Here is a 20,218-nt window from a genome sequence, read left to right as displayed (position 1 = left end):
AAGGAAGTACTTCAGCACGCATGCGCACAAGCTTGGCTTTTAGTTCACGCTGCCATCAAGCGGCGGTTTCGTTGAAAACTGGAGCAAATGGCCGATGCGCGCAGAATGGTTGGCAAGTTGAATTGTACACGTTGAAACGACATTGAAACGACGATGTCCCCCAATGATGAAAACAAACCAGATTTGCAACATGTGGTGTGGTGGGGTCAGTTGGTTGTGATTTGGTCGGGATATGGTTGAGTGACGTCGTGACGTAATTTCAACGTTACCTCGACGTTGAACTAAGGACGGGTGCTCACTGGGACAGTGGTGAACATGCCCTTTCCCAACTACTTTGGCACGTGTTGCAGCCATGAAATTCTAAGTTAATTATTATTTGCTCAAAAAAATAAAGTTTATGAGTTTGAACATCAAATATCTTGTCTTTATAGTGCATTCAATTGAATATGGGTTGAAAATGATTTGCAAATCATTGTATTCCGTTTATATTTACATCTAACACAATTTCCCAACTCCTATGGAAACGGGGTTTGTAGCTTCACCAATTTGGATTATTTTTTCTTTGAAATCGCTGATATTTCTGAATCCCTCGTAAACTTCTCTCTCTGCCGTGCGGCCAGAGCGCATTCTTGTCTGGTGTGTTGCTGAGTGTTCAAAACGGCAGAGAAAAAAGTCTGAGGTTAGGCAAACAGTTCTTGTGCCTCACGATAGGGGCGGGGCGGTTATGATCCCAGCCATACGGGGGCCTCAGCGGGTAAGTGTCGCAGAGACTTATTTTTTCCGTCTCGTGCACCCAGACTTTCAACATGGATGACTCCATTTCCGCACTTAAACAGTTTTCTAAAGTGAACTTTCAAGCTAAGCAGGAGATAATTACTAAAGGAAGACCACTGCCGGAGCTAAATGGTTTGTTTCAATCAGCAGGACAGAAAGTTACTCGCTCTTTCCAAATGGAGTGGTATACGTGAAAAGACTGGCTTTGTGGATGTTCTGCAAGAAACCACCTTTTTTTGCTTTCCTTGTCTTCTTTTTTCAACCTGTGGAACTGTGTGGACTCAAATGGGATTTTGTGACCTAAAGAAATTGCAAAGAAGCCTCACCAAACATGAGCGGTCGGCCGTCCATATTCAAAGCTAGATTGTGCCAAAAACGTTTGGGATGAGGAGGATAGACTTGGCTTTGGATGAACAGCGGCGACTCAACATCAGTGTCCACGATGCTCAGGTAAAAGAGAACCGGGAGATTTTAAAAGATGTCATCAATGCGACCTGCTTCCTCGCCAAAGAGCAGCTCACATTTCGTGGAAATGATGAGAGTAGGAGCTCTGCTAATCGCGGCAACTATGTTGAACTCTTATAAGACTTTTAAAACTGAAGGAAGTGAAGGAGGACTTTTACCAGAAAGTGACGGCTATTTGTATCCAGAAAGACCGGAGCATGGACTTCATTTATAAGGTAAGACGGCGATAACATTATATTTGTTTCGTTTTTAATGAAATGCACATTTTCTGGGCGGCAGTTTGTATGTGTAAACAATGCAGAAATGAAACATAACCCGTAAACTGCTGCCAATCAAATGGCAAATAATCTGCGCAGAGCGCATAGTGTATATTTGTAAATCTGATTCTGATTACGTCAGTGCCTCACCAGCAATAAACCTCACCGCACGTCACTGAGTTGAAGCATACATTGTTTATTGCATAATGATGTGGGGACATACATATAAAACAATCACAAAACAATATTCATATTACAAAAGAGAGTAATCAAGATAATTGGTAGAATGGATTCTAGAGACCCAACAAATGATTCATAAAGTCACACATTTTAAAAGTAAATGATCTTGTATAAAACACAACTGTTCAAATGATGTACAAATCCCCGTTTCCATATGAGTTGGGAAATAGATTTGCAAATCATTTTCAACCCATATTCAGTTGAATATGCTACAAAGACAACATATTTGATGTTCAAACTGATAAACATTTTTATTTTTTTGCAAATAATCATTAACTTTAGAATTTGATGCCAGCAACACGCGACTAAGAAGTTGGGAAAGGTGGCAATAAATACTGATAAAGTTGAGGAATGCTCACCAAACACTTATTTGGAACATCCCACAGGTGTGCAAGCTAATTGGAAACAGGTGGGTGCCATGATTGGGTATCAAAGCACCTTCCATGAAATGTTAAGTAATTCACAAACAAGGATGGGGTGAGGGTCACCCCTTTGTCCACAACTGCGTGAACAAATAGTCAAACTGTTTAAGAACAACATTTCTCAAAGTGCAATTGCAAGAAATTTAAGAATTTCAACATCTACAGTCCATAATATCATCAAAAGGGTCAGAGAATCAGGAGAAATCACTCCACGTGACCGTGACCGTCGATCCCTCAGACGGCATTGTATCAAAAACCGACATCAATCTCGAAAGGATCTCACCACATGGGCTCAGGAACACTTCAGAAAACCACTGTCACTAAATACAGTTGGTCGCTACATCTGTAAGTGCAAGTTAAAGCTCTACTATGCAAAGTGAAAGCCATTTATCAAAAACACCCAGAAACGCCGTCTAAGATGGACTGATGGAAAGTGGAAAAGTGTTCTGTGGTCTGACGAGTCCACATTTCAGTTTTTTTGGGGAAACTGTGGACATTGTACCCTCCGGATCAAAGAGGAAAAGAACCATCTGGATTTTTCTAGGCGCAAAGACTTACACATCTGTGAAGGCACCATTAGTGCTGAAAGGTACATACAGGTTTTGGAGCAACATACATTGCCGTCCAAGCAACGTTATCATGGACGCCCCTGCTCATTTCAGCAAGAAAATGCCAAGCTACGTGTTACAATAGTGTCGCTTCGTAGTAAAAAAGTGCGGGTACTAGAGTGGCCTACCTGCAGTCCAGACCAGTCTCCCATCGAAAATGTGTGGCACATTGTGAAGCATAAAATACGACAGCGGAGACCCTGGACTGTTGAACGACTAAAGCTCTACATATAACAAGAATGGGAAAGAATTCCACTTTCAAAGCTTCAAAATTAGTTTCCTCAGTTCCCAAACATATTGAGTGTTGTTAAAAGAAAAGGTGATGTAACACAGTGGTGAACATGCTGTTAGAATAATTATGTATATATTATCATCATAACTATATGCTTAAGGGCCGTTACTATAAAGTATTGTCAATTTGTGTTGAAGGGTTTCTTCTGTATTTGTGCAGAGCTAGCAATCTGAGAGATTGCTTGCCTTTCTTTTCCATGAGTGTTCTGTTCTGATACCGCCTGCTGACTGCCAAGGCCAAACTTTGTGTTCTGGGACCAGCACAAGAACAGACTGGGCGATAGCACCAAGTGTCAACATATTTGCAATTTTGTATTATCATATCTTGTCGAGTCCACTCCCCCCTTTTCCCTTAGTCATAATGATGTAATAGGGATTTCCTTAATAAATACAGGAGGCACGCGGGCTGTGCTTGAGAACGTTGTTTCGGATCTGTAACTAGAGTACAGCCCAAAACACATGTCTCCTCATGAGCTCTATTTAACTCTGTGTCTGCTTGGTTCCTTGGTTCTTGTCTGATTAATAGATGTCACCAGTGTTTGAACCTGACACATGCCCTTTCCCAACTACTTTGGCAGTTGTTGCAGCCATGAAATTCAAAGTTAATTATTATTTGCAAAAAAAAAATAAAGTTTATGAGTTTGAACACCAAATATCTTGTCATTGTAGTGCATTCAACTGAATATGGGTTGAAAAGATTTTGCCAGTCATTGTATTCCGTTTATATTTACATCTAACACAGTTTCCCAACTCATATGGAAATGTGGTTTGTATATCATATAAAGGACTTCATCTATGGAATCATCTCAAATTAGAAAATAAAATATGTAACACTTCATTGTTTTAAAAAACATATAAAAAACCCTATAATGAATAAGTACAAAAGTGAATTATGAATATCTACACAAAATGTTTATTGTATGTAACATATTTTATGTACTGTTTATTCTCAATTTTTCAAATTGTTCTGTTTATTTTAAAGTACACAAATGTGTAAATTAACTCATGTACTTGACTGAAATAAAAGCACTAATCTGAAGTGTCTAATCTATAAATGTTAGAATCATATTAACAAGATTGTGTTACACACACAACAATGATGTCACACATGTTATATCTGCTGATGTTGTTAGAAAGTCAAAGTTCAAGTTTTGACAGTTTATTTCAAATCTTGCAGTTTCATTTGCTGCTGCTGTTCTCACCAGCACACTTGTGTTTTTTACACTGGTACTTAGAAGACAATCTTTCACCACACACACTGCAACTCAACACTTTCTCCTGTGTGTCTTCTCATGTGAACTGTAAGTGTCTAGTTGAAAAAAGCTTTTGTTGCAGCTCGAACAGGAGTTTGTTTTTTCACCAGTGTGTTCTCATGTGTGATTTTAATTGCTGTCTTTTGATTTAATTTTTACCACATACTGAACATATAAAAGGTTTTTCAATAGTTTGTGTTCTTGTGTGTACTTTTAAACTTTGATTTATTACAAATCTTTTACCACATTCTGAGCAGGTACATTTTTTTCTCCAGTGTGTATCCTCATATGTGTTTTGAAATGGTCTCTTCGAGTAAAATCTTTACCGCAGATTGAACATGAAAACTTTTTTTCTCCAGTGTGTAATTTCATGTGTGCTTTGAAATTGGGCTTTTGAGTAAAATCTTTACCGCAGATTGAACATGAAAAAGGTTTTTCTCCAGTGTGTGCTCTCACATGCACTTTTAGACTATGATTTAGTACAAAACTTTTACCACATTCTGAGCAGGAAAAAGGTTTTTCTCCAGTGTGTGTTCTCATGTGTACTTTCAGATTTGACTTATGTGTAAAATATTTACCGCACATTGAACATGAAAAAGGTTTTTCTCCAAAGTGTATTCTCATGTGTGTTTTCAAATAGTGCCTTCGAGTAAAACCCTTACCACAGATTGCGCATGGAAAGGCTTTTTCTGCAGTGTGTGTTCTCATGTGTGTTTTCAGATCACTATGGTATTTAAAAGTTTCGTCACAGAGAGAACATGTGAAATGAGTGTTGTCAGTGTGACATGTCTTATCATCTTTAGAGTCTTCATCATCAGTGTCAGGAGAGTGTGACGTTTTGTCCTCACTATCTGATAGTGGAGCTAAGAGCTTGTCTGCTTGTGATCCTCCACAGTGGTCTCCATCAGCTTCTGTTGTCATGTGTTGTGTTGAGCTGCTGCTTGGAGGCTCCCCCCCTCCCTTCTCCTCACTTTCACCTTTGACCTCATCACCTTCCCTCTTCACAGGGACACCAATGACTGGGAACTCTTCCAACCAATCAAGATGTTCTCCCTCCTGACTGATACGGTGTTTTTCCTTTTCCTCTTTAATGTGAGGGGTCAGTGGGTCCTTCTCTTCCTCTTTAATGTGAGGACTCAGTTGATAAACTGCTTCCTTTTTAAAATGGGGTGTCAGTGGGTCCTCCACTTCTTTTTTTAAATGGGGGCTCAGTGGGTCCTCCTCTTCCTCTTTGATGTCAGTGGTCTGTGGGTCATCCTCTTCCTCTTTAAAATGGGGGATCAGTGGGTGTTCCTCTTCTTTTTTAATGTGGGAGGGCTGTGGCTCCATCCTGAAATTCCACGTCTGTTGCTCAGGGAGAAGATGTTCTTCACAGACATCTGCAGGACACAAGAAGACAAACACGTTTTAGAAAAACACAATGCATTCAGTACTTTTACATGTACTTCGAAATAACAAGTTATCGTATGAACTGCCTTTAAATCTCAGTGACGCACAAACACGCTGCTCTTTACAACATTATTCACAGGAAAAGAAAAAAACAAACTAGGATGACAGGACTTTTTACTATGGATGAACAATATGGTTTATAATTGATTTTGCGATACATTATTTTAAATATAATTACTAATAGAACCTTTCTAAAACAGGTTACACAGGCTCCGAATTCAGTTACTGAAATATGCAGTAAAATATTACATAATTTCCAGTATTATTTTCTTAAAGAAAGTAACCAGATATTAACAGTAAATAAACAAGTACATTATTAATAATTGTTTCAACAAAATGATACAATTAGAAACGACACAATATGTTACTGCTTATGTCAGCTGCCAAATTGGGAGCTTTTGTAACCAGTTTTGAAATTATTCTATTATCAATCATATACCAAATGATATATCGTGACATATATTGTTATTAGGATACAGATTTTAGGTCATATCGCCCATACCAAACATTGGTTCGTCGAGTCGTTTTGTTTGGCCAACCACATTTTTTTATTTTTTAATATTCTTCAGATGTGTATGTTTAAAATGTTGTACTACTGTTCTACATCACGTGGAAGCGTCATGTCAGGGGGATGGTGTGCTTTTAACTAAGAGCGTGGCGATACGGTCAGCTCACCAAAGGATACTGGTTATTGGCTTTAGAAGAACGAGATACTATTTTGGTGGTTAACATGATTCTTACACATATGTGTACGTCATGTGTATATAATTGTAATTTCCCTTAAGTGCTTAGTTTTACTGTAACTTCATTGTGGATAATATCTATAAACAACCTCAATTGTTTTTCCTCTTTTTTTCGAAGGGTTGTTTACTTATCCGACAAATTCAAAGGAAACTGCACTTTTTTAAATTGTGGCCTGTCATTCACAATCCTTATGTAAGACACATGTTTTTAATTTTTATGAATTTAATTTAGTAAATAAACATGAGCAAAAGTCAGCTAACATTAGAGTCAATGGGAGCTCCTCTATTAGACTCACTAAGTCCTCCAAAAAAACATCCAAAAACTGCCAACAATACTCCATTTACATTTTGTGACCTGAATATTAACCAAGTATTAGTGATATAGTTATTATAAGCGCTAACGTTAAGGACCTACTTTTAGCGGCGCATTGATCACAGAAGTAACTAGCTTATGCTGCTATATTAACATACTGAACTGCTTTCTCGCCTCTAAGACGGTGAAAGCTAATTCTAGATTATAAATCATGCTTCTCACTAATGTAGTAGAAGGTTGTCGACATAAACCGAAAACTTGGTCAACTTTGACATCCAACTTAGACCTGGAGATGGCAAGAAAGACACAAAAATACGCCCTTTTGCACCCACCCTTTTTAATCCTTTGTGATCATTAATTCTTCATCTAAACGGGAATATATGAACATCCCATCAGTCGGCATCCCAGGGAGAGCAGACATTGTATGCTTAAAATGAGCAAGATATGTAAATATGACATGTTATTAAGAATGTTACTACATTACATATATACTTACAGTGTGTATTTAAAATGTTGAAGGGGGTTTTAGGATGTTATTTAAAGCACTTTATAGGCAGAATAGAGCGGCTACCAATGACTTAATTGTTAGCTAACTTTTGCAAAGGTTTATTTTCTATTGAAGATGCATTAACCATTGAGCTGCTCAGTTGCCTTGTGGTTAGAGTGTCTGCCCTGAGACTGGAAAGTCGTGAGTTTAAACCCTGACCGAGTGATACCAAAGACTATAAAAACGGGACTCATTGCCTCCTTGCTTGGTACTCAGCATCAAGGGTTGGGGGTTAAATCACCAAATGATTCCCGAGTGCGGCCTCCGCTGCCCTCACCTCCCAGGGGGTGAACTTGGGGATGGGTCAAATGCAGAGTATAATATCACCACACCAAGTGTGTGACTACCGCTGGGACCTTAACTTTAACTTACATAGGGACTGTGAATGATTCCAAAAAGTGCAGTTCCCCTTGAAGTTATAAAAAATAGAACAACAACATATCATGTGAAGTAAAGTGAATTATATTTATATAGCGCTTTTCTCTAGTGACTCAAAGCACTTTCAATAGTGAAACCCAATACCTAAGTTACATTTAAACCAATGTGGGTGGCACTGGGAGCAGGTAGGTAAAGTGTTTTGCCCAACGACACAATGGCAGTGACTAGGATGGCAGAAGCTGGGATGGAACCTGGAACCCTCAGGTTGCTGGCACGGCCACTCTCCCAACCCCGCCACGCCGTCCCCAAAATTAAATTCAAATAAACGTTGAAATTATTTTGTTAAGATATCTGGCTTGTATCTTCAGTATGGAAATAAATCGTTAAGCATTTATCAATATAATACCCTAATCGATATTCCTTATCGATACCCGTATTTATCGGTACTACATGTAATTTGTGGAAGTAAAAAAGGCTGTTTTGTCTTGTGTATTGAATATGTAGATAGTATATGTAAAACCAGTGTTTAAGTTCACTTTGGAATTCAAGAGTGAGGTGCACTTCTTCCTTTAGACAGCGGGAGGCAGCATTGCCTAGTTTACAGTAATGTCCAAGTTAACAGGAGACAACAAGGAGTTCCTTTCAAGTCTACTTTAAGCTAGTTCGGTGACGATTGCAAACGTGTTCATCTGCTCGAATCTCATGCCAAACAAAGTATCATCGGTATGTATCGTTGAATAGTATGTTAATATTTGATTGAGCCGTATCATTTGTTGGCTGTTATGTAATTTGGGACGTTTTATGGCCAAAAGTCAGACATGGTAATTTTCGTAATTCATACAGTGAAGTGAATGTTAGCATAGTAAGCTAGTTTGCTGTAGAGAACTTAGATTACATCTTTTGTGGCGTTTATTTATCCATTTAAGTTTAACACACCGCATAATTCATGTTTTATTGTAGCATGCTTGTGTGTGTAAGTGACTGTCTGTGCATGTCTGTAATGTAAGCATCCTTTCTCCTTGTATGCTTTCAGTTTTACCCTTTTTACGGCCAATAAACCTGTGGACTAGAACAGTGGTCCCCACCCTTTTTTTATCCGCTGACCGGTCAACGCTTAATAATTTGTCCCGCGGCCCGGGGCGTGACCTTTTTTTTCCTTTTTTCTTCTTTGTCATGAAAAAGGGACGTTTTTGTCATGAAAAGGGGAGTGTTTTGTGGTTGGTGCACTATTTGTAAGTGTATATTGTGTTTTTTATGTTGATTTAATAAAAATAAAAATAAAAATTTGTTTTGATTTTTTATTTTATTTTTATTTATTTTTTTTATTAAAAATTTTTTTGCGGCCCAGTACCAATCGGTGGTTGGGGACCACTGGACTACAAGACGTTTTTCAGAGTGTTTGATCAAGAAAAGGTGTTAGGGTAAAGCCAAGATATTTCTACATATCGAGGGCGGCTTAAAGGCATTCCTATTAGCACAAGAGGTTGAACACCCCCAACATGATGTTCTGTAACATCTCAGAGCAAGGAAGTCTTTTATCAACATCTGTTTATTTGTAGTCTTATAGAAGTCAACTATGTGTGCAGTGCAAGGTGAAATGCAGTTATGTCATCTTCTTGTCAATAACACACACATCAAACTTTTGTTGCTTCCTTATTTGTCATTATTCAAAGCTGATTGTAATGTGTAGCAGCGGCAGCTGAACTCAATGTGACAACCAGAGGTGGGTAGAGTAGCCAGAAATTGTAGTCAAGTAAGAGTACTGTTACTTTAGAGATTTATTACTCAAGTAAAAGTAAGGAGTAGTCACCCAAATATTTACTTGAGTAAAAGTAAAAAGTAAGTTGTGAAAAAACTACTCAAGTACTGAGTAACTGATGAGTAACCTGTTTGTTTAATGATTACGGCAACAAATAATACACAAAAACATAAAATTAGCAACGAGCAAATTCAGAGCCAGGAATATCTCTTAAGCAACTAAAACAATAATATATATTAAATAATAGTACATTAAAATAAAATAAAAAATAAGGCACATTGAGCCACAATAACTTAACAGCACCATAGGCTCAGTAGGCATTCATTGATTGATTGATTGATTGAAACTTGTATTAATAGATTGCACAGTACAGTACATATTCCGTACAATTGACCACTAAATGGTAACACCCCAAAGTGTTTTTCAACGTTAATCAATTACTTAATAAATGACGAGGTGATCTACCTCATATATACATATACATACATACACATATCATATATATATATATACACATATATATATATATATATATATATATATATATATATATATACATACATACATTTATATACACAGTATGTAATTTATATTTATTTATTTTGCCGTTTTTGTTCACATGTTAAAGGTGTTTTAACAAATATACATGCATGTTTAACATATAAATTCATATCTTTCATGGAGACAAGAATATAAGTTGGTGTATTACCTGATTCTGCTGACTAACATTGATTGGAATCAGACAGTAGTGCTGATAAGGTCCTCGTTTTCAAATGGAGGAGAAAAAAAGTTCCTCTTTTCCGTCTAATACCACATGAAACTCGTTGGTTTTTCGCATCTTATTTGTCCAGCTTCCATATTTGTATTTATACACTTTACAAGAAATACATTGGCAGCAAACTGCTTGTTAGCTTGTTTGCGCTGGCTTTCGGAGACTCTTATTTTGATAGCGCAGGCGCGATGGAGCGGCACTTTTATTGTGAAGACAGGAACTGTGCGATCAATCTTAAGGCTTTTGACCGGAAGTACGGCTGATATAAAAAGTGTCTTTTTTCCTTTACACTTTTGATTGATTGATTGAAACTTTTATTAGTAGATTGCACAGTACAGTACACATTCAGTACAATTGACCACTAAATGGTAACACCCCAATAAATTTTTCAACTTGTTTAAGTCGGGTTTTACGTATCACGGTCATGTGACCGCCTGGCTCTGTTTGATTGGTCCAACGTCACCAGTGACTGCATGTGATTGGTGAAACGCAGGCATGCGTAGATCTTACTTTGAAAAACCAAAACAAACATTAACAGATCGCTTAAAAAAAAGTAGCGAGTAACGAGCTGAATGTAGATAAATGGAGCGGAGTAAAAGTAGCGCTTCTTCTCTATAAATCTACTCAAGTAAAAGTATGTTGCATTAAAACTACTTTTAGAAGTACAATTTATCCCAAAAGTTACTCAAGTAGATGTAACGTAGTAAATGTAGCGCGTTACTACCCACCTCTGGTGACAACGTGTCATAGTTACGTCAGTCAGCTGGAATTAAAAATGCAAGTAGTTGTGTCGTTACTCCAGAATCTTCACGGTCCTCACGGACGACATAATTAGGAACCAGTACTAAAAAAATGGTGTTTGGTGTACATGTCTTATCTTCACCACTAAACCTTTGAAATATGCTGACATATGTGCAGCTAAAGGTAAATAAACTGTAGCCATATTGAATGTTTGCCTTCATTTGACCACGTGAGGTTAGGAGGACGGCCTCTAGGTCACATGGTTACACCCCAGCAATTACACTGTTGATAATTGATGAGCATTAATTTTTAAATGGTGGTGTTAAAAAGCAAATATATCTCCATCTTTAGTCATACATGTGGCCCCCGGATGAACATGTGTCACAAACATTGTATTAGATGATATGTGGATGTTGTGCTTACTTGGACTGTGATGCAGCTGTGAGGACTGAGGTGGTTTGTCTTCATGCTCTTCAGTCTTCACAGAGACAACAGTTAGTGGAAACTTGCTGAGATCAGCCTCCTCCTGCCCTACAGGACCCTCTCCCTCCTCTTCCTCTTTAAAATAAGGGGGCTGTGGATACTCCTTGTCCCCTTTAAAATGTGAGGGCTGCGGATTCTCTAAAGTGAAACTGTCCCCCTGCAGATGAGGGAGACATTCTTCTTGGTTTTCAATCAGCTGATTGATGTCTACAGGACACAAACAAAACATATTTTAACTCGTACATGCTAAATATTAAATCGTACATGAAATAATGGGCTGTGGCTATTGAAAATGTTATTAAACAAGTGTTCTACAGGAAATGTTTCTGATTAATTGAGTAACTAGATAAGACATAGTGGTGCTTAGTTAAAGACCAATTTAAGCGACGATAACACACTTCACTTGTTCTGAAGGTTTGCAAATATGTGTAATTGTTTCTTTAAGTTCTATAGTCAGGAGATAATTCCTGTTATAGGATTATTGTTATTATTATTACTTATTTCTATTTAATACGCGTCGTATGGGAAAGCTGAAATGTGTATCTTCAGGTTGTTTAACCGTTGCTATGGTTACGTTTGCTACGGTTCATCAGGACCACAACTGACAATCTTCTGGCCCAGCCAAAGGGCCCATGTTGGACTGTGTGTGTGTGTGTTGTGTGATTGGTTTAGTGCGGGTTGTTCTATTGGGGAGGTAGCGTGTGAGTGGGGAAGAGTGATTGATGTATAATTAATGTCTGGTTATTGTATGTTTATTTGTATAGTAAATTGTTAAACTGTATAAGCCGCCTACGATCACTCTCTCTTAAGATTAGATTATTGTATAATAGTGAATAATTCGAGCATTCCCCCAAAGGTAAAAATACAGTCCTTTACAGGCTCCCGTACATCACTTAATAATAAACGGTCAATTGGTTTGAGATGGTATGAGATCACGATGTCATCTTTAGATCAGGCTTTGTTTTTTTCGACAATCACTGCCACGTTAAAAAGTTAAAGTACCTATGATTGTCACACACACACTAGGTGTGGCGTGATTATTGTCTGCATTTGACCCATCACCCTTGATACCCCACTGGGAGGTGAGGGGAATAGTGAGAAGCAGCGGTGGCCACGCCCGGGAATCCTTTTTAAGGTGAGGGAGGTGATGGGTCCCGTTTTTATAGTCTTTGGTATGACTCGGCCGGGGTTTGAACTCACAACCTACCGATCCCAGGGCGGACACTCTAACCACTAGGCCACTGAGTAGGTGGATGTAGTAGGTGTTGTAGTAGGTTAATGGTTGCACCAATATGAAGGAAATAACAGGTCAGCATAGCTTTTGCACACATATATAACTTGTCAAACCTGCCAGCTAGCAGGCTAGGTTTACAGCGTCAGTTACCATGGTAACTGACTCTGACTTTGTCTTACTGCTCTTATTTTTGGAGGTAAAACTCTCGAGCTTTACATACTCAGGACTTTACATACTCAGGGCGGCATAGCTCGGTTGGTAGAGCGGCCGTGCCAGCAACTTGAGGGTTGCAGGTTCGATTCCCGCTTGTGCCATCCTAGTCACTGCCGTTGTGTCCTTGGGCAAGACACTTTACCCACCTGCTCCCAGTGCCACCCACACTGGTTTAAATGTAACTTAGATATTGGGTTTCACTATGTAAAGCGCTTTGAGTCACTTGAGAAAAGCGCTATATAAATAAAATTCACTTCACTTCACTTCACTTTGCACTTAACCTGCTCTCTGGAATATTCCCCCGGTGACTGTGTGAGTTTTGTGTAAACATGTTGATACACATTGTTACAAACTGAGAGGAACTTCAACCTCTCATAAATATTGTGTGTCTGAAACTGTCTCGTTTTTATGAACAATGTAAAACAATCAGTACATCATCCTCACATGACAATTCATCTTCCTATAGACAATCTATTCAAGAATAGTGTTAATACTGAAATATAAAGTTAGTAAAGATGTGAGAGTAAGAAGTAAACAAACCTGTTCTGTGTAACACAAGTTGATGTTTTTGTTGTTGTCGCTCCTTCTTCTCTTTTGTTGGACAAAGTTCCTCCTCATACTTTGCTGTCGATCTTTCGCACATTTTCACACAATCACAACACTTTTCACTCACATTTGATCTCTGCTTAGCGATGTGTTTTGATCACTTCCGCCTCTCTTTGTTAGCAGCTAACAAGCTAAGCTAACTAGCAGACTAAGCTAGCCCGAGATGCTTCAAAGTGCGCTCAGACTAATATAAGCAGATGCAAACAGTTATTAACGATGTTTACTCTATTTACTAGAGTCTAATCAAGGACATATATGTGTATATGGAGGCACAGATTAAGAACACTGAACTGTGACGACTGCAATAACGTCTTCACCGTCAGACGCCATCTTGCTTTATCCTCGCCGTGTTTGGTTCGCGCGCAGTGTTGTCAGATCTCGCGAGAGAAACAAGTAACCAGCTCTTTTCCAGATCTCGCGAGAGAAATAAGTACAACCAGACGGTAAAACTATTTTATTATATATTATTTACTTATTCTGAAAATAAAAGTATGCTTGTCCATTTCAAATTTTCAAAAGAAACACATACAGCTTGTTTTCATAAAAATATTAAATTATTTATCAATGTTTTGAAACGACAATAATAGACGAAGTGGCTGGAGAGAGGGAAGTCTGGGCTTCCCTGCTTAGGCTGCTGCCCCCGCGACCCGACCTCGGATAAGCGGAAGATGATGGATGGATGGAATAACATAAGAGAAGAAAAAATTGTTTTTATATTTATTTGTTCCGTTTTTATAATGTATTTTAGAATGTGAAAGGTTTTCATGTTATTTTTAAATTTCCTTTGGCATTATATATACATTACATCTATTAATCTATGCAAATATATATATGCATATATATATATATATATATATATATATATATATATATATATATATATATATATATATATATGCATATATATATATACACATATACATATATATATATATACATATATATGCATATATATATATATATATATATATGCATATATATATGCATATATATATATATATATATATATGCATATATATATATATATATATATATATATATATATATATATATATATATATATATACATATATATATATATATATATATATAGTCAAGTGAAGTGAATCATATTTATTTATATATATTGTGGAGGGAGGTTGTGATTAGCACACTGCAGGTTCGAAGATCAGCGACCCCGTCTGGGTGGCTGGAGACAGCGCACCCTCAGACGGGGGCGTGGCATGGGCGGGTGTCAGGTTCAAACACTGTTGACATCTATTAATCAGACAAGAAGCAAGGAATCAAGCAGACACAGAGTTAAATAGGGCTCATGAGGAGAACGCGGGCACTGCACACTTAGTCACAGTCTCGCCCTACGCTCTAAGGTCCAGTTGCCGCGTTCTCCTTTTTATTCAGAGTTCCATAGTCAACATCACTGAAGCTGCCTCTAAAAGGAGTGGTCACATATATTACGCAAAGCAGGACCAGGACGCATAGTACGTGACGGAATGTGATTTTGCCTTGTCGCCGAGTTCGTCCGCGGGTTGTCATCTTATCTTCGTTGAGATCCTTGAAGTCTCTGTCTCGTCTGCGTGCTGTCATCCCATCCATGCCGAAGTCTCCGAAGTCCTTGGCTGTCAGTGAACCAAAACTATGATAACATCATGTGGCTGAAGCCACCGCTCAGACAAGAAGCTTTGTCCTTGCATAGATTAGAAAAAAAGTCTAACTTGAGCACAATAGCTAATAAGTACAGTAACAAACTTTAAGCATTCTAAAGTTAGTGTGATAATATATACATAATTATTCTAACAGCGGGATGGCGATACGCAGCTGGCAGGTGATTAGATGTCGCAGGTGGTACGCGTTAATCCAATCATCTGTCGTCTTTTTAACAGTAATCGGGCAGCAGAGGAGGAGCGCGGTTGTTGGAGAGACTGAAAAGTCAATAATCAGAGAGTGATTTTGCAAACAATGTGTGATATTAAAACCTCTCAAACCTGACCCACTGGTTTCCAGCGTGCATCTGTGGTACTTGTGAGTAAAGAACCTTACAATTGCCACCCAACAAAAAGAAGAGGAAAGCTGCGATGTTGTCACCAAGCCCAATAGAAGCGCTGGGTTCAGCTGTTGGCAGAAATATCTACCGCAAATCTGGAGAAACCCCGTTTTCCTGCTCAGAATGTGGTAAATGTTATACTAACAGTCAGAGTTTAAAAGTACACATGAGAACACACACAGGAGAAAAACATTTTTCTTGTTCATTCTGTGGTAAAGGTTTTACAAAAAAAAAATGTGTTAAACCAACACATGCCAATACACACTGGAAAAAAACATTTTACCTGTTTGATATGTGGTAAAAGTTAACACACAATCAGAGTTTGAAAAAACACACAATGTTACACACTGGTGAAAAACCTTTTATCTGTTCAATCTGTGGCTCATCTTTTCCAAGGAAGGAATCTATGAAAGTGCACATGAGAACACACTCTGGTGAAAAACCTTTTTCCTGTTCAGTCTGTGGTAAAGGTTTTGCAGAAATTCAAAATTTAAGAACACACACTGGTGAAAAATCACATTCATGTTCAATCTGCAACAGAAGCTTTTGTCAACGATCAACACTTGTAGTACACATGAGAAGACACCCAGGAGAGAAAGTGTTGAGTTGCAGTGTGTGTGGTGAAAGATTCTCTTATAAGTACCAGTGTAAGAAACACAAGTGTGCTGGTGAGAACAGCAGCAGCAAATGAAACTGCAGGATTTGAAATAAACTGTAAAGACTTTAATTTTGACTTTCTAGCAACATCAGCACATATAACATGTGTGACATTGTTGTTTGTGAAACCATCTTTTTAACATGCTTCTACATTTATAGATTAGATATTTTATATTAGTGCTTCTTTCAATCAAGTACATACATTATTATGTAACATTGTGTACTGTTATTAAAAATTGAATAGAACAATTTTGCTGAAACGGTGAGAGTAAACAGTACAAGACATATTTTACAAACAATAAAAAACATTTATGTGTATATATATATATATATATATATATATATACATATATATATATATATATATATATATATATATATATATATATATATATTTATGATGCAATTTTAGACTAATTCGTAGTAGTGTTTTTTATAGGTGCTTAAAATATTGAAGTGTTACATATTTTTATTTGTAATTGTTAATAATCCCATAGATTAACACCTTTATATGATATACATATTTACTGGGCCCTGCGATTAGGTGGCGACTTGTCCAGGGTGTACCGCACCTTTCACCCGATTGTAGCTGAGATAGGTACCAACGCTCCACGGGAATAAGCGGTAGGAATGGATGGATGGATGGCATATTGACTGGTTCACATCTGAAACATCTTCTGGACCACTTCAGGAAGCATATTATTGTTTACTTTATACATCATTTGAACAGTTGTCTTTTATACAATTTTAAAATGTGTGACTTTATGAATTATTTGTTGGGTCTCTATAATCCATTTGAATATTTATTAATCTCTTTTGTAATATGATGATTGTGTTGTGATTGTTTTATATGTATGTCTCCAGACTTTTATGTATTATAAAAGTGAGAGAAAATGGTTGAATTATTCGTGGAAGGATGGTTTGGTTCTAACAAACTTACATTTGTGGATACAGATTGTGTAATCTTTATACAAACGACATTTGTAAAGTTACAAAGGACTTGAAGTTAATTTTATTTGCAGATGACACAACTGCTTTCTGTTCAGGAGAGAACACACAGAAGATAATACAAATAATAACAGAAGAAATGAATCAATCAATCAATGTTTACTTATATAGCCCTAAATCACTAGTGTCTCAAAGGGCTGCACAAACCACCACGACATCATCGGTAGGCCCACATAAGGGCAAGGAAAACTCACACCCAGTGGGACATCGGTGACAATAATGACCCAGTGGGACGTCAGTGACAATAATGACTATGAGAACCTTAGAGAGGAGGAAAGCAATGGATGTCGAGCGGGTCTAACATGATACTGTGAAAGTTCAATCCACAATGGATCCAACACAGTCGCGAGAGTCCAGTCCAAAGCGGATCCAACACAGCAGCGAGAGTCCCGTTCACAGCGGAGCCAGCAGGAAACCATCCCAAGCGGAGGCGGATCAGCAGCGCAGAGATGTCCCCAGCCAATACACAGGCAAGCAGTACATGGCCACCGGATCGGACCGGACCCCCTCCACAGGGGAGAGTGGGACATAGAAGAAAAAGAAAAGAAACAGCAGATCAACTGGTCTAAAAAGGGAGTCTATTTAAAGCCTAGAGTATACAGATGAGTTTTAAGGTGAGACTTAAATGCTTCTACTGAGGTGGCATCTCGAACTGTTACCGGGAGGGCATTCCAGAGTACTGGAGCCCGAACGGAAAACGCTCTATAGCCCGCAGACTTTTTTTGGGCTTTGGGAATCACTAACGAGCCGGAGTCCTTTGAACGCAGATTTCTTGCCGGGACATATGTTACAATACAATCGGCAAGATAGGATGGAGCTAGACCGTGTAGTATTTTATACGTAATTAGTAAAACCTTAAAGTCACATCTTAAGTGCACAGGAAGCCAGTGCAGGTGAGCCAGTACAGGCGTAATGTGATCAAACTTTCTTGTTCTTGTCAAAAGTCTAGCAGCCACATTTTGTACCAACTGTAATCTTTTAATGCTAGACATGGGGAGACCCGAAAATAATACGTTACAGTAGTCGAGGCGAGACGTAACAAACGCATGGATAATGATCTCAGCGTCTTTAGTGGACAGAATGGAGCGAATTTTAGCGATATTACGGAGATGAAAGAAGGCCGTTTTAGTAACGTTTTTAATTAAAAAAATGGTTTGACAAAAACAGACTATCTTTGAATCTCAGTAAAACTAAAACAATGCTATTTGGTAACAGTCAAAAAGAGCATCAGACACAAATACAAATAGACAGAAGTAGACATTGAAAGGGTAAAAGAAACCAGATTTTGGGGAGAATTAATAGATGATAAAATTAACTGGAAATCTTATATACAAAATATACAACATACGGTGGAAAAAAACATTTCAGTAATGAATAAAGCAAAATTCGTGCTGTGCCAAAAATCACTTCATATTCTCTCCTGCTCGTTAGTGTTACCAAATCTGAGTTATTGTGCAGAAATATGGGAAAATAATAACAAATGTGTGCTACACTCGTTTATCGTGTTACACAAAAGATCAATTAGACTGATACATGATGTTGGATATAGAGAACATACAAACCCTTTATTTATTGACTCAAAAATATTTAAGTTCTCTGATTCGGTAAAATTGCAAACAGCTAAAATGATGTACAAAGCGAACTATAACTTGCTACCAAAGAATGAACAACAATTCTTCCCACCTAAAGTGGAGAAATAGAACCTTAGAGGAAAATTGAATTTAAAACATTTGATTGCACGTACAACACTTAGAACCTTTCGCATATCAGTATCTGGAATTAAATTATGGAATGGATTAAATAAAAAAGTTAAACATTATACTGATATGATCCAGTTTAAGAGGTTGTTCAAATTAATAGTGCTTACAAAGTACAAAGAAGAAGAATTATGAGAAACACTTTCAATCTTATTGGAAATAAGATATTCTTCATCTCAGTATACTAATACTTACTGAATTGATTACTTAATTAGTAAAAAGCTGTTGTATTACCCATTCACGGATGTCATTTTACTATTTTACTATATAAAAAAAAGGTCAGTAAATGAATGTATATATTTGTAAACGCTCTGACGTGGGAAATGAGTAGAATTAAATAAGCTTTGCTTCTTCCTACTCCTTTTTGGACATGATGTAATGTGAAATGATATGAAATTGTCTGATGTATTATGTTGTATGTTCATGTTTGAAATAAACTGAAGAAAGAAAGAAAAGAAAGAACGTATTGATCGATCGACTGAGCTTATAATGCAATTTTACCAAGGTTTAAAGTAACAGCACAAAGCACACATCAGTCATATTAAATTATGCATCAAGGCCAATACTGTACTGACATAAAATTGATATTTTTAATTTTGCCAGAGTACCTGGTTGGTTTCACATCTTGTTCAACCACTTACCAGAGGGAACAAGGTACCTCTTTTTTCAAAAATCATCATCAAACAGCTGGAGGAAAGGCCACAACACAGAGTACTAACCACTATACAATTACAGCTGTTAACTATTAACAAAATAAATTAAATTAAAAAATGCATGTTCCAGTGAGTAAATATTTATTTTAAATGCAAAAAAGTAAAAAAAAGACACTGAATTTTGTTTCAGTTCAACTAACGAAAACCAATGAGCTAGCCAGGAGTTGAACCTAGAATCTTCTGATCCGTAGTCAGACGCGTTATCCATTGCGCCACTAGCCCCGTGAGTAAAGCAGTTTTACTGTACTACAGGTTGTATATCGTGAACATCTTACGCCAAAGGAACACACAGTTTACATTAGGCTTATTACTAAAACAGGGCTTTACTGACTGCTTATGTTGGACTTTAAAATCTAGTGACCTTCTATTTGTTGCAGCCTGGGCCTTCACCAGCTCTACCTGTTGGAGCTAACCTCCACTAAAAAAATAAGCAAAATGCTTCTGGCAAAATTCTGGGGAGCATCCAAGTTAAATCCAGCTCAGAGTTGGCAACT

At 37.6% G+C, this 20,218-nt stretch overlaps 2 protein-coding genes and 1 non-coding gene across 3 annotated transcripts in view; all 3 read right to left on the bottom strand.

Moving 5' to 3' along the window:
* The window catches only part of LOC133545570 (gastrula zinc finger protein XlCGF26.1-like), a 384,938-nt gene that overhangs the window by 30,685 nt on the left and 334,035 nt on the right, over positions 1-20,218 (bottom strand). The gene's annotated exons all lie outside the window — the stretch shown is intronic.
* LOC133545597 (oocyte zinc finger protein XlCOF8.4-like) lies at positions 1,672-13,917 on the bottom strand. The gene is made up of 4 exons (XM_061891337.1): positions 13,840-13,917; positions 13,483-13,574; positions 11,436-11,702; positions 1,672-5,689 (listed from the first exon to the last, which is right to left on the bottom strand). The coding sequence occupies exon 4, from the start codon at positions 5,637-5,639 to the stop codon at positions 4,539-4,541; it is 1,101 nt and encodes a 366-aa protein (XP_061747321.1). The 5' UTR covers positions 5,640-5,689; positions 11,436-11,702; positions 13,483-13,574; positions 13,840-13,917; the 3' UTR covers positions 1,672-4,538.
* trnar-acg (transfer RNA arginine (anticodon ACG)) lies at positions 19,874-19,946 on the bottom strand. The gene has a single exon. It is a non-coding gene; the product is annotated as a tRNA-Arg (tRNA).

The sequence above is a fragment of the Nerophis ophidion genome, linkage group LG28 (assembly GCF_033978795.1).
Source record: "Nerophis ophidion isolate RoL-2023_Sa linkage group LG28, RoL_Noph_v1.0, whole genome shotgun sequence".
Taxonomy (NCBI): domain Eukaryota; kingdom Metazoa; phylum Chordata; class Actinopteri; order Syngnathiformes; family Syngnathidae; genus Nerophis; species Nerophis ophidion.
The sequence above is the reverse complement of the archived record's forward strand: the minus strand, read 5'-3'. Positions and strand labels throughout refer to the sequence as shown.

Excerpts from the sequence above, each read along its gene's own strand:
- LOC133545597 (XM_061891337.1), bottom strand. The coding sequence starts at position 5,639 with ATGGAGCCACAGCCCTCCCACATTAAAAAAGAAGAGGAACACCCACTG.